At 37.6% G+C, this 14,200-nt stretch overlaps 1 protein-coding gene across 10 annotated transcripts in view; it reads right to left on the bottom strand.

Annotated features, from left to right (window-relative positions):
* The window catches only part of Phf3 (PHD finger protein 3), a 66,295-nt gene that overhangs the window by 30,750 nt on the left and 21,345 nt on the right, over positions 1–14,200 (bottom strand). For 5 of the 10 annotated variants that reach the window (XM_034521331.2, XM_034521335.2, XM_034521337.2 and 2 more), the window contains one exon: positions 4,620–4,781. The exons of 4 other annotated variants lie outside the window; for them this stretch is intronic. In XM_034521331.2, coding sequence (XP_034377222.1) covers positions 4,620–4,781 — 162 coding nt within the window. Of the gene's footprint in view, positions 1–4,619; positions 4,782–14,200 lie in introns of those variants that run through there. One more of the 10 variants, XM_034521339.2, reaches the window with a different exon arrangement.

Genomic DNA, 14,200 nt, shown 5'->3' with positions numbered 1-14,200 from the left:
TATAAAGAAAACTTCAAAATTTTACTAAATACAAAAGCAACTTGTGAAAATTCAAAATACAAGAATAAAGGTATAACTATCTTGCTAAATAAACTTCAGATGCACACTATTTATTTCAAGTTACTCATTCAAAATAAAATCTCACTACACTACTACTCTGAATATGTCCTACAACCTGCCACTTCTCATAGAGGATGAGACTACTGAAGAGTATGCTGCTCATCCAGGTGATGCAGTAGGTCCTGGTGTAGCTAGCTCTGACTCTTCAGTGTCGTACTGGAAAAATCAATGACCTAGGCATCCCAGACTCTGGAACTTTCTAGTTCCCCCAGGCCCCACAATCTCTGAATATCTGTGACACACTCAACAACTTTACAAAAGTATGGGTTGGGGAGGTGCTCTGCATCACGAGGACCTGAGTTTAGATCCCTGACACCCACATACAAGATGTACATAGAAGCACACGTCTGTAAGCCCAGTGCAGGAGGCAGGGCAGGGTGTGGAGGCAGGGCAGGGTGTGGAGGCAGGGCAGGGTGCTGAGACAAGAGATGCTGGAGCTCACTGACTACCAGCCTAGTTGAGTCAAGGAGCTCCAGTTTCAGTGAGAGATACTGACTCAAAACAAGATAGAAGGTGATGAAAAAAGACAACTGAAATGAACCTCTGGCATTCATATGCACACACCTGGTGTGCACATGTGCACCACACATGCACACACACAAATGTGTATATACAACACATAAAGACAAAATAAATAAGAAAACATTACATAATGGTTTATGAAGTGTTCATCATAGGTTCTGTTATTTTTAAAATAACGATCAGAGTTTTATTTCTGTATTTAGGTGACTTTTAAGCTCTGAACTCTTTACATGTTTGAAATGAAACCACTGATAAAAAAATAAAAATTTCTAGCGTTGAAGTAGCTGCTAAAAATAGAGTGGTAGTCAGCTAAGTCTGAGGGTATTCTGATGAAATATTATTTTCAAGTAGGAAGAAACTAATTAGGAAAGAATAAAGCCACCTTTACTTCTCTAAATATAAACTGCCTTAGTCTGAAGCATGTCTTCCTATAAGGAAGGAAGGAAGGAAGGAAGGAAGGAAGGAAGGAAGGAAGGAAGGAAGGAAGGAAGGAAGACGCCCTTGATATTTTTTCATCTTATTTATTTCTTAAAATCTCATGTACATGTGTCAAGTAACTAATTTTTAAAAATAAATTAAAGTTATATACCAAGAAAATTATGATAAGGACAACCCTTATTCCCTTAGCTACAATAAAGGATCTTTTTTGAAAGGTATGTATATACAGAAAATGAAGAGCAAGAGGAAACAATGATACATTTTGTGATTCAAGCAAGGAGCAATTAAGTAATATACTTGAGACAAATACTACACTGGCAAATCCCATATTAACACCTTGACCTAAACCCCAAGAGCTTAGCTCCTAAAGCAATGGTTCTTAGCCTGCTGGTTGTGAGCCCTTTGGGAATAAACAGTTGAACTGTTTCATGGAGGTTGTCTAAGACCACTGGAAAACGCGGACATTTATATTATGGTGTGTAACAGTAGCAAACGTACAGCTATGATGTAGCAACAAACATAATCTCATGTTTGGGGGAAGGGTCTGTACGACATAAGGAACTGCATTAAATGGTTGCAGCACTAGGTGGAGAGTCTCAACCCTCTCATCCCTAGAGAATAAAAAGGGGTTCTAAGACTAGGAATGCCACAATATGACAATGGTAATTGTGAAACACAATTTATAATAATTTATATAATACTGATAATAGATATTCTATCAACTTCCTTCACAGAGTAGCAAAATGTGCTAATGAGACCACAGAAATAGCCTGAACTCTGCTAAGATATCATAGAAGGCAAGTAATGCTCAGTTCATAAACTCAGGTCGTACAGTGGGGTTTTCCCACAGCACTTGTTCCCTTAAATGAATCTGGCAGTGTGCACTCACTGCTCCTCTGTCCTGCATGTCCTAAGGCCCTGGCTCCTGTTAGGGATGTCAACTTCAGCCTTAGTGAGACTCCCCTCAGTGTCACTGCAACAGCAGGAACTGCTCTACTCATAAACTAAGTGTGACAACAGAGTGACCTCTGCCTTTTCAGGCTACAAACCCCTCCTCACTGGCTCAAGAAAGTTCCATCTTCCAATGCTGTGCATCTTGCTGGCAGCAGCCAGTGACTAACCCTATGATATACAAAACGTCTATACATTTAATGTTTGCTCAGCTCTTTGATGTTTTTGTAATTCCTAAATAAAACAAAGGGGAGGAAGCTTTCTAAAGTGAAAGACAAAAACCAAAATATTAATTTTTTTCTTTCAAAACAAAAAGGAGATGAATTTTTTAAAAACACTTTGAGTATCCTAATAAAGATAAAAGATATTAATAACTTAAAGACAAAAGCTATTATATAAATTTTAATAAAAATACATGCATTGCCATTTTCAGGGTCATTCTCCAAACAAAACCAAGAAACATTTGAAATGCAAAACTTGACAGAAGAGTCAGAGGAAAATGAAATAATTTCAAAAGACTAAGTAAAAAAGATAATATAGAAAAGTATGAGGAAAAATAAAGAAAACAAAAGGCCAGCATCTTTCACCAGACCTGAATTCCAGAAGCAAGAGTTGAGAAACTAATGAAAAGGAATAGTGTGGAAAAACATTTCCAGGCGTGAGCAACTATTCCCAGATACCAAACTGAATGAACACTAGCCAACCTTAATACACCAACATTCCATGTCATAAAATCTTTTTTTTTTAAATAGTGGAAAAGTTTCCACAAGCTTCCATCCAGCTTATAGCAATGCCCCCAAAACGCAGAGTAAACAACTTCCTAAGTCAGTGAATGAAGTCGTATTCTTAGATCAGTTCCTATGAACTGATTAAGAGATTAGCAAAAATCTCTCTTTGCTAAAGTAAGTTTTTCTCACCCATGTCCATGCAAGCAAGCAGTATAAGATGCTACGGACGCAGAAACACTAAAGTAGAAGAAAGACTTGGCGAGAGAACAAGGAATATTTTCAGCAAGAGTGGAAGAGGGGTGTGTGTGTGTGTGTGTGTGTGTGTGTGTTTATGAAATTGTGAAAAATTTATATGCATATATAGTTTAAATAAAATTTTCTTATGTGGACATAATAATCCTTCCCAGAGCCAAAGACAATCTCACAAAAAACCCCAAGACCAGTTGTTAGTGTTGTCCAAGAGATTTACAAAACAGTACAGTCTATTGTTACGTTAGGTTGCCACCAGGTTCCCTATTGCTCGAAGATAGACACCATACATTTCAGACAGAGGGCCAAGATGCCCAACCTGAAACTGACCTGAAAGCCTCCCTGAGGACAGGCTTTCATAGCACCAGAAAGCGTCATTCAAGCTTCCAGAAGAGGGAAGGAACAACCAAAAGTCCTACCCAGTTGTGACACCTCTGAACCACACTGGAGACCCACATAACACAAACTCCTGCACAGTAACCCTAAGGGTGCAGGAGTCCACACAGAACTTGGCAGTAACCAACAGCTCTCTAACTGGACTTAAGGTCCAGTCAAGAAGGAAACTATACCTGGTCCTGAAAACCTAGCCAACAGCCAGTGAAGTCATGATCATGCAGTAGAACCTACAACCACCCCTTTACTAACACCAGCAAAGCTCTTAATTGCATTCTAACGATGTGTCCATGTATCCACAGGCAAGTGTGGCCCTCACCCCTCAAGAAAACGTCTCTTTGTAACAGACAGAGACCACTACAGAACACCACAAATCAAAGTGCAGTTGTAGAGCTTAGTTCCAATAGACACATCTCCAAAAGAACTGCAGCACCTAAAGCTCAGGAATCCGTGCAGAAGAGGTGAAGGAAAGACTGAAAGAGGCAAGGATGAGGGGATTTGCTCTAAGATTGCAGATCCTAGTAATGTCAAAAGCTACACCCACCAAGTCTGGTCATCATGCCTACACATGAGCTCACCAAGGACAGCAACAGACATGCTAATGTGGACAGGGGAAAACCCAGAAAGCTTCACCCTACACAAAGAACTGCAGACAACTGAGCAATGCTGAGAAAGAGAAATGGTCTTCTTCAGGGAAAAGCATACTAACTGGTTATCCAGTATCAAATGAGCAGCCATGAAAACACAAACAAGTACGATTATACAGACTCAGAAGCTGTATTTGTATATTTAAAAACACATACACGTGTACAACAATTAATTTAAAAAACATGCCATGAATTTAAAAAGAGTTCAAGGAGAGATATATGGAAGTTTGGATGGTGGAAGGGGAAGGAAGAAAATGTAATAACATTAGAATCTCAAAAATTAATAATTTAAAAATGCTTATACTGCAAAACACACTTTCAAGCCAGATGTGACTAGACTACTCCTGTAGTCTTAATACTTGGAAACTGGAGGTAACATGACAGGAGTTCAAAGCCAGCCCGAGCTTCACAGGGTGTCTAAGTTCAGCCTGGGCTATAGAGACCCTAATGATCAGTTGAGTGGCAAGTAGATAGGTGGATGGATGGATAGGTAATCTGCTTAGCATTGTACAGCCTAACACCCATGTTTTATGCATCTAATTTTCTGGCTTAACCTCTTGGGAAGGATTACCTTGTGCCATTAAACGAGGTGATTTTCTTGGTGATCTTACTGAATTGTCTTCTACTCTGTCCCTCAAACTCCTGTTAGGTAAAATCAATTCTTCTTCATCAATGGTATCATTACCACTTTCTTTAACAACTCCTTCATCCATAATATCGTCAAGACCAACAACTAGAAAGAAACAAAAAACAAAAATTATTTTTAAAAATTTTGGGTGTGTTATTAATTTAAAAGCAGTACATGGAAAAAATCAAAGTGTTTTAATGTGATAATGTATAGTCATAAAAAATCTAAGTCTATTGCTAATATATGCGGTACTTTACCAGTAAGCACCCACATCCATTCCATTTGACCTAAGTCTACCCTGTGAGGTAACTACTCAGAGAGAATTAGCAATAATCCTTGTTAATCTGACCTCAACTATTGCTCTGTTATCATCTGCTTTCCCCTTGAGAATGTCATGGGTAACTATACCTGGAATATTCAATTATCTCAATTCTATTGAGGTAGTACAAATGTGTTCTATGTCTTGAAAAGCTCCTAATTATAGGCTCATACCTAAACCTATGGTAGACATTATGCTGCATGTGTGGCGATGATACAGCTAATTTATGGATGGCTAAATAAGAAAGAACAAACAGAAAGAAAAGAAAAGAAAAGAAAAGAAAAGAAAAGAAAAGAAAAGAAAAGGAAAGGAAAGAAGTAAGCAAGCTAGCTAGCTGCCTTCATTCCCCCAGGGGTGAGGAAAACAGTGAGTATTGTAGTTACACAACTCAATGCTGTTCCCCTAACCAGTAAGACATCATTTCATCAGAGGATGGAGCAGGAGTGTGACTCTGGCATTCAGCCTGTCCACTGCTCTCCTCCATCTCTGAAAGGAGAGTAAAAGGCCCTGTCCTCCCTACCTCACAGTGCTGTTGTAAGATCTAGTGGGGTGATGTATGAACTCACTCTGTAAACTTTAGAGCACTAGACAAACAAATGTTAGTTACTATCTTCATCCTAGGGGATAGAAGAAACCTTAAGAAGTTATCTAGTCCTCATCTTTGTATCCAAGCAGAAGAACTTCATTGAAAAGAGCTCAACAAGATCGTGATCTATCCTAAAATTTAAAGACAACAAAATTCTTAATAAATATACTTTCCGATGACACAATCTTTTAACGAGCAATTGGGCAATGAATAGATTTGTAAAACTACTCAAATCCTTTCCCAAGATAGACATAAAAAACAGTGGAAAAGAATTGCAAAGAAAATGTTGGCCAGAAAACATTCTAATCTTTGTTCAAGAAGTATAGAAATGACATGCAAGTCCATTACATTCAAACAGGAGAAAGACTGACAGGATGCACATGAGAACACATCAGTTGTTATCAACTCTTCTCTATAAAAGGCAAAGGGTTCCGTCTCATCTGTCTCCCAATATCTTACTACAAAGCATGCATCACTCTCAGAGCCCATGGTCTTAACCACTACACTATGCACTACAAAATACCGCAGGAAAGTTCATCAGGATTCTCTTAAGATATAATATAGGTAGGGAGGGAGGGAGGAAGGGAGGGAAGGAGGGAGAGAGAGAGAGAGAGGGAGGGAGGGAGGGAGAGAGAGAGAGAGAGGAGAAATACAGTGAGGCTATTCTATCATGACCAAATTTATGTTACTGTACATACTCAGAAAAGTTTACATTAAGTACTCAAAGTAAATTAACACTACTTCTTCTCAATTCTATATAAAGCACATGAAATATATATATATATATATATATATATATTTGCATTGGAAAGACCCATAAAAACCACAGAACAGACTTAACACCGATTATTTCTAGCAGCTAAGGTAGATAAGGAATAGTTGTTATTGTAGTTTCTTACTCTTATACCTTCTCTGTCAGAAAATTTTTACAATACACACATATCTTATATCACAATTGGAAGAACAACCTGGATGAGTAAAATCACCCACAAGAGGCTAATTAACAATGACTCAAGGATATTTGAATCTACAAGCCAATTAAGTTTTAAATATTGTAAATGTGTATGCACATGCCATAGTACATAAACGTGAAATGAGAAAATATCCTGCAGGATTCCATTCTCTCCTTCCACCATGTAAATCCCAGGGATTTGAAACTGAGGTCTTCAAGTGTGGCGGCGAGAACCTTTACCCACTATATCTCACTGGCCTTAATCTGAAGTTTTCTGAGATAAGTTGCTTATAATCTTTTACAAGTCATTGAATGGTGCCTCCCTTCAATGACTTACCTGTCTACCTGTAGTATATTACTACACTCGTGTAAATGTATTTGTCTGACTTGACTCAGTGAGCCTTTGAGTTAACTGTAATGACAAAACTGAAAGGGGATACAAAGCTAAGTCTATTAGCAGCATTACTTGTATTCTTTTCTCCATTAGGAACATAATAGTACTTAAAAGTCACAGTCACTCCTATGAAGTTAACGTGATGTATGTAATGCACAGCTCAATAGAACAAACCAGTCCGTATATGTATGAGACTCCTGTCTCAGTAACAAGGTTAATGGCTCCTGAAGAACACCACTGAGGCTGACCTCAGGCCTCCACACATGTACACCACCTCTCACACACATAAATAAACATACTTGAGAATCATAAAGCTTTTTAATTTTTTTGGTTAGGGAATCAAGTAACAGACATTAAAGTGAGTATAAACAGAGTAACTGTCTAAAATCTGAACTCTGTGACAATATTTAAAAACAGTAGTTGAAACATAAAATTGACAAAAACAAGTTAGAAAAATAATGAGTGAGACATATGAATCAGAAAAAAAAATATTTCAAAGAAAAAAAATCAATTAAGTTAAATCAGTGATGGATGAAAGAAAAGAAAAATTGCCTTGTACCATGACAGCTACTGACGTGACCTCAGTAAATGAAAATGGTGATCCAGACGCAGATCTGTTTTAGTAGAGGGACAGAAAGTGCAATACAAATACTGAAAAAGTGAATATAAAACTGTGTGTGCTGACAACAAAACTCCATAGTGGAGGCTGTTACAGAAGAGTGCGCTTTTCACACTTCGACTCTTCCAAGTATAGAAAGAAAAAAAGAAAAGTCAGGTATGCTCCACACCATGGAAGTGCAAGGCAAACCTATGGAAAACAGCTGTGAAATATACTTTCAAACCCCCAAAGGGCACCTAAATATGGGACGTTACAAGAAAGGCAGCAGGGCATGAGAGCAAGGGGCACTAGTTAACCTACTCAGCAACTAAGAACACCACAAAGATACAGGATGCAGTTCTTCATTACCATCTGTACTCTGCCCAGTGCCTCTACAAGCATGCAAGCAAGAGACACCTGCATTCACTTCTAACACCTAACGATGACAGAAACACTGTTGCCAGTAGCCTTTGGGGGAGCAGAGAGGACTCACTTAAGACCTGATTCACTTTATTTTTATTATTCAGGTTTTTTTTTTTTTCTACTAGATAGGATATGTAGAGATCAATGTCCTAATTCATTTGCATAGCCTGCCAGTCATACTCATGAAAGCGGAAAGCTATGAATGACTGTAAAAAATGTAAAAACTCTAGGCATGACTGAAATATCTGACTTACATCCAATTACGTTAACAAAAGAGCTGTCTAATCATCTCTTTTCATATCCTTCTGTTTATAATATACTTTGTGTGCCCAAGATCTTCAGAAAGGTGGTCACTACATGCCTCCCAGATACTGCTACTGTTTGTTGTTTCTAGTTTCGTATGCATGCTTTGTACATGTATGGGTACCTACCTATGTGTGAAAGTCGGGAGCATTTTCAGCAGTAATCAATCTTCCTTATTCCTTTTCTACCTTAGTATGGAGACAACGTTTCTCACCAAAGCTGGAACTAACTAAAACAACAAATTCTGCTAGAATGGAAGACCAGCAAACCCTAGGAATACTCTTATTTCTGTCTCTCCTAAACTGGAATATCAGCACATATCACTCACTGCACCCAGATCTTCAAAAAGCTACTACATGCATGTATGTATGTATATATGCACACGTGTATTTAGGGGATGTTGTGTTGTGTTATGTTGGGGATGGGGACCATAGGCATCGCATGGCCCACATGTAGAGATCTCAAGACAATTTGCAGTAACCTATTCACTTGTCTGACCAATTGGGTTCCAGGAGCCAAACTCAGGCAGTCAGCATTGATAGCAAGAATCTTTATCCACTGAGACACCTCATCACCCAAGCCTAGCTTTTTATGCAAACTCTAGTCTGAACGAGAACGCTTACCATAGACTCGTGTACTAGAACACTTGGTTCTCAGATGTTGGTGTTGTTTGGAGGTGTGGCCTTGCTGCTCAAGTATGTCACCAGAGGCAGGTTTTGAGGGTTTGAAGACTCTGGCCATGTTTAATTTGTTCTCTGTCTTGTGCTTACATTTGAAGATGTGAAATCTCAATTTCTGTTCCTACTACCATGTCTGCCATTTCCCTAGCATGACTTACCCTTATCCCTCTGGAGCAATAAGCCCAAAATAAACTCTTCTTTCTTTAAGCTGCCTAGGTCAGTGTTTCACCACAGCAACAGAAAAATAACAGGATCAAAAATACTGGATCAATGTCAGATTTTCATGCTTACATGCAAATGACCCAATTCCACAGCTACCAACCCTGTTCTTCTTCATGGAACACTCAGATGGAACACCATGACTTTCACTATGTGAGAAACAACTATAATCTCTCATCATCATCAGTTATACTTGTAAGCTGCATGAGGGCAGGAACTTGTATCTGATAACCACTGTATCCTCCAGTACTTTAAACAATATAGCACTTGACACATATAGAGCATTTAAAAAACAATCAAGCAGTATAGTATCAACCACGTTTAAGTCAATGCAAATCTTACATAGAGTTGTGCAACTAAGCATTGTATTGCTAATGCTTGGAGTGTTATTTAATAAGAGTCATGGTACCATAAAGTAGGAATAGACTTGAAATGTAAAAACTCCATCCTCTTATTGACCTCACTGAGTATCTTATTTCAATGGTCCCAGTTAGTTCTAATACTGCTGTAGCTTGGATCATAGACGGTTCCCTAAGGTCCATGGGTCAGAGGCCTGGTCTCCAGGAAGGCTTTAATGAGAGGCAGTAGAAACTTGAAGAAGCGAAGCCTAGTGGAAGTCTTCATGGAACTCTGAGTGTGTTCTTGAAAGGTGTTTATGGATGAAGGTCTTTTTTTCACCCTATTCCTTCCCAGGCATGAACTGAGCCCTTCTGCTACGCCACACATTCTAACCATGATGTGCTGCTTCTCCAGACCTGAAAGCAAAGGGGCCAACTGATTGTGTACTGAAACCTACAAAACTTATCCAAAATAAATCTTTTCATGTGTTATCTGGCTACCTAAGATATTTGCCATAGTGGTGAAAACTGAACAAACACTATGACATAAACACAAAGAAACAGACAAACAAGAAAGCCTTCAACTTCTTAATGAAATGTGTTCTCCCCCTACCAAAAAGCTTGAGCAATGAATACCTCAGGAAAGGTCTTTCTTTAGTGGTTGTATGCACACAACTACATAGAATATAGCCATGAGGGTAAAAACTGCTTCTGATACAATGTCAACATCTGAACAGTTGCAGAAGTGTGTGCTGTTCAATTTTAATGACTAATGGGCACAAAACACTATAGATTTCAATTATCTACCTCAAAACACTTAGAACCTTTATGTTCTTCTAAATTCAATCCACTTAATCAAAAAGAATTAAACACCTCTCTTAAATTATAGAAGTGTTGCGCAGCCCCTCACAGAAGATACTTACAGTTTAGAAACACAGATTAGAAGGTACAGACACATAGGAAATAAATAAAAGACTGCTCCCTCAAAAAAATCATAGTTACTATTTTTTTAGAATATCTAGAAACTAAATCCTTTTTAAACTATAATTGAAAAGATTAAAGACAGAAGCCTTGACAGAAATTCAATCAACTCTTCATTAACATTGGCACATCTAAGAAACATTTTATATGTGATAAACAACAAAATCCTGATCATTGCAATAAACATACTGGTATGAGCCAGAGCTACATGAGCAAAAGGTTAACTATTGAGTACATTTAGTTTTAAAGCAACTATTCACATCTTGTGCCACCTACACTACAGGTTTGGAAGTCAGTACATCCTGATAACTTTAATACTTTCTGATTCTGAGTACCATAATATTAATCCTTTATCAAATTCATTTCAGTTAAGATGCTCAATTCTACAGTTTTATACGCTAACAACTAATTTTTATTCCACATACTTCTATTAACCTCTGTTTGCTGGCCTCTCAACCAGATAAATGAATGGAATATAAAAGATACTCAATGTTCTAAACTATTAAAAAGATGAAAAATGTATCATTCAATCACGATTCTTTTACCCAAGTACATTTATCTTGGGCTCAATTGATAGAAGGACCAGAGCCTTACCTATTAAAACAGTAGTTGTAATATTGCTAATAAAGAATGATCCAAAGGCAGTGGGGATACAGCTTGGTGGTGGAGCACTTGCTTGCCACTATAAGCATGCGCGTGCATGCGTGAGGGCGTGCACATGTGCGTGCGCGTGTGTGTGTTCAAGTTCATGTGTTTAGGGGATGGTGGTAGTAATGTATTTTCTAAAACAACTAAATCAACATTTAAAAGCAAAATTTTCAATAGCTGCTTTGTAAATGGACTCTTAGTTTACTGAAAATTTATGTGGAAATTATTTCCCAAATTGTCACAAAACCATCTCTGAGTCAGTGAACACTATTCACTAATCCCGGCCGTGTGACAGTTTCCCTGTCACTACTGTGCATCAAATTTATTATCAATATTGAGCCTCATGCTAGAAAATATTTTTTAAGCAAACCTTATCAACAACTTAATTTTCAAACTGATCTCTTTTTATGAATTTATTTTTGGGACACTGAGTATCAAGAAATCTTTCATACTGAAATTGAGAGTAACCAAACATGAAACAGAGGGAAAAAAATGTGGCTTCGGCCAAAGTAAAAATAAAAGCCTCCCATTTTAAAATAATCAGAGCATTGCTCTACAACAGTAACACACAGGTAACAGCCATTCAACAAATATTGCACTGGCTACATGTGAGATAATTTGTATATAAAAGAAGGGGAAAACCTGAACATCAAAACCAAGTATGGTGATGTATGCCTGTAAAACAAACTCTCAAATGGAACACAGGATCATATATCCATGCTTTTAAAAAGGCGTTCTACACATATTTTAGATCCACAGAGTCTTTGTGACAATCAAAAGGGATAGCAGGCCCACTGCATGATATTGGATATAAGTATTTCACTAACATAATTCTGAAACTGTTGGTTTCAGAAAATGCTAGGTTTCTCCCTTTCTAACAGTCTCATCAATAAAAACTGCATACAACCTTGTAGGTAGTAAAGAAAATTTTAATTCTACTAGAAGAATGTTGGCAAATGCACATGAATTAAAGTAATTAGAAACTAGGCAGTGGTTATAACTGATGCCAATGGAAGCTTGGAACCCATCAAGGGGAAATCTGATGAGAAACTGGGTATCCATGCTGACAAAGTTATGGTTCTTCAGATGGCGTGTTATCTCAAGTCCTAAAGAGATTTCTCTCTCAACACCTTGGCTTGGTAAACAAATTTAACATGAAAAATTCCACAATCAAACATAGTAAGATTTCTGACATTATACAACATTAACTGAAAAAGTTTCACCCATGAAGAATTCTTGTATGTTTAACCTGAATCCTAATCAAGCTTTTAATCCTCACTTCAAATTTGAAAGTAAAATAGGACAAGCCATCACATCATCAAAAATTTTGAAATGCCCATAATTCAGCCTAGTCTGGGGATGGGTGGTCTTAATTTTCTTCAAAAAGCATTGACCTGAAGGTTAAGGATAAATACAGCAACTCATCCAATAAAGTTCTTGCCCAGCATGCACAAAGACCTGGATTTAGCTCCATCCCACTTATGAGTACCAAAATGGGGTGTGGTGGCACATGCCTGTGATTTCAAAGGTGGACAGGAATTATCAGAAGTTCAAGACCATCCTCATTTAAAATGAGTTCCAGGCCAGCCTATGATTGAAACTGTCTCAAAAAAGAAAAAGGAAAAAAATGTTATCAATGAAAGAGTGATTTCAGAAATGTTATATATGTACCCTGATTATTTAAATATAAATATAACTTGGGGACAAATAAACTTAAAAAAATTATGAAACCATTTAAGCACAGTATTGTGCATGAGTCCTTCCTGTGAGATCCGTTACGGCTAAACTGTACGAACTCAAACACCTCATACATGAGTAAAGTGAATAGAACCAAATATTAACAGTGGTGCCAACAGAAGGCACCTGTGTACACACTATACTATCATTATTGCCATGTATGAAAATTTCAAAATGCAAATTAGTATTTAAAATAAAAAACCTTTCTTTTTAAGAAAATAAACATTATCCTTATCCAGATATCAAAATAACATGTATTTGATTTCCAGTCCATTTTACTGTAAAACATTTAAAATGTCCTTTTAAAAGTTATGCAAGTAGGTGTATTTTAAAAGAAATATAAAAAGTTGAAAAGACTAAACAAAAGAAAAAAAAATCACCAAACTAACATGAAGCCAATTTGATGGCATATGCCTGTATCCCAGCATCTCTACAATGAGATGGGAGATGGAATTAGGAAGATAAACTAAGAGCTAACAGGCCAGCTAGCCTAGAGCCTGGAAGCAGCAGGGACAGATTCCCAAGTTATTATTACACACAAACTCAGAAATTTTAATTAAAATCTTTTCATTTCATAAGGTGTAAATCTCAAGGTACAGAGTTGTCTTTAATCTCAGTATTTGGGAGGCTGAAAAGCAAGAGAACTGCCATGAGTTTTGAGGCCAGTCTGGTCTACACGTAAGAGAGGTCCAGTCTCAAAAAAAGAGGAGGGGAGGTATGTCACACAGCCAGAAGGGCTCACTAAGTAATGGTGCTTGTCTCCAAGTCTGAGGCCCTGAGTTCAATCCTTGGAACATACATGACAAACAGAAGCAACTCCTAAAAGTTTTTCTCTGACTTCCATATCTCCATATGTTCCACATAACACACATACATGGGTGTGCGCACATGCACATGTATGCACACACAATAAAACTTTACATATATGTCAGCATTTTTTTAAGTCAATGTCAAGTATTTAGCAAAATTCAGGGGGATAAGATATGAAGTCAAAATACATTAAAATCATGCCTTAAATATCAATTTTACAATCTCATATATACATATATTTATTTGTTTGTTTATTTATTTTTGTACACTATAGCTGTCTTCAGACATACCAGAAGAGGGCATCAGACCTCATTCCAGATGGTTGTGAGCTACCATGTGGTTGCTGGGAATTGAACTCAGGACCTCTGGAAGAGCAGTTAGTGCTCTTAACCACTGAGCCATCTCTCCAGCCCTCATATATACATTTTTTAAAAGACTTATTTTTAGTTTTGTGCATGTATGTGTGCTGTGTCAGAGTATTTGTTCATTCAAGTGTGGGTGTCCTCAGAAGCAAGATGGGCTTCAGCTGGAGCTGG

The sequence above is a fragment of the Arvicanthis niloticus genome, chromosome 17, assembly GCF_011762505.2.
Source record: "Arvicanthis niloticus isolate mArvNil1 chromosome 17, mArvNil1.pat.X, whole genome shotgun sequence".
NCBI lineage: Eukaryota > Metazoa > Chordata > Mammalia > Rodentia > Muridae > Arvicanthis > Arvicanthis niloticus.
The sequence above is the reverse complement of the archived record's forward strand: the minus strand, read 5'-3'. Positions and strand labels throughout refer to the sequence as shown.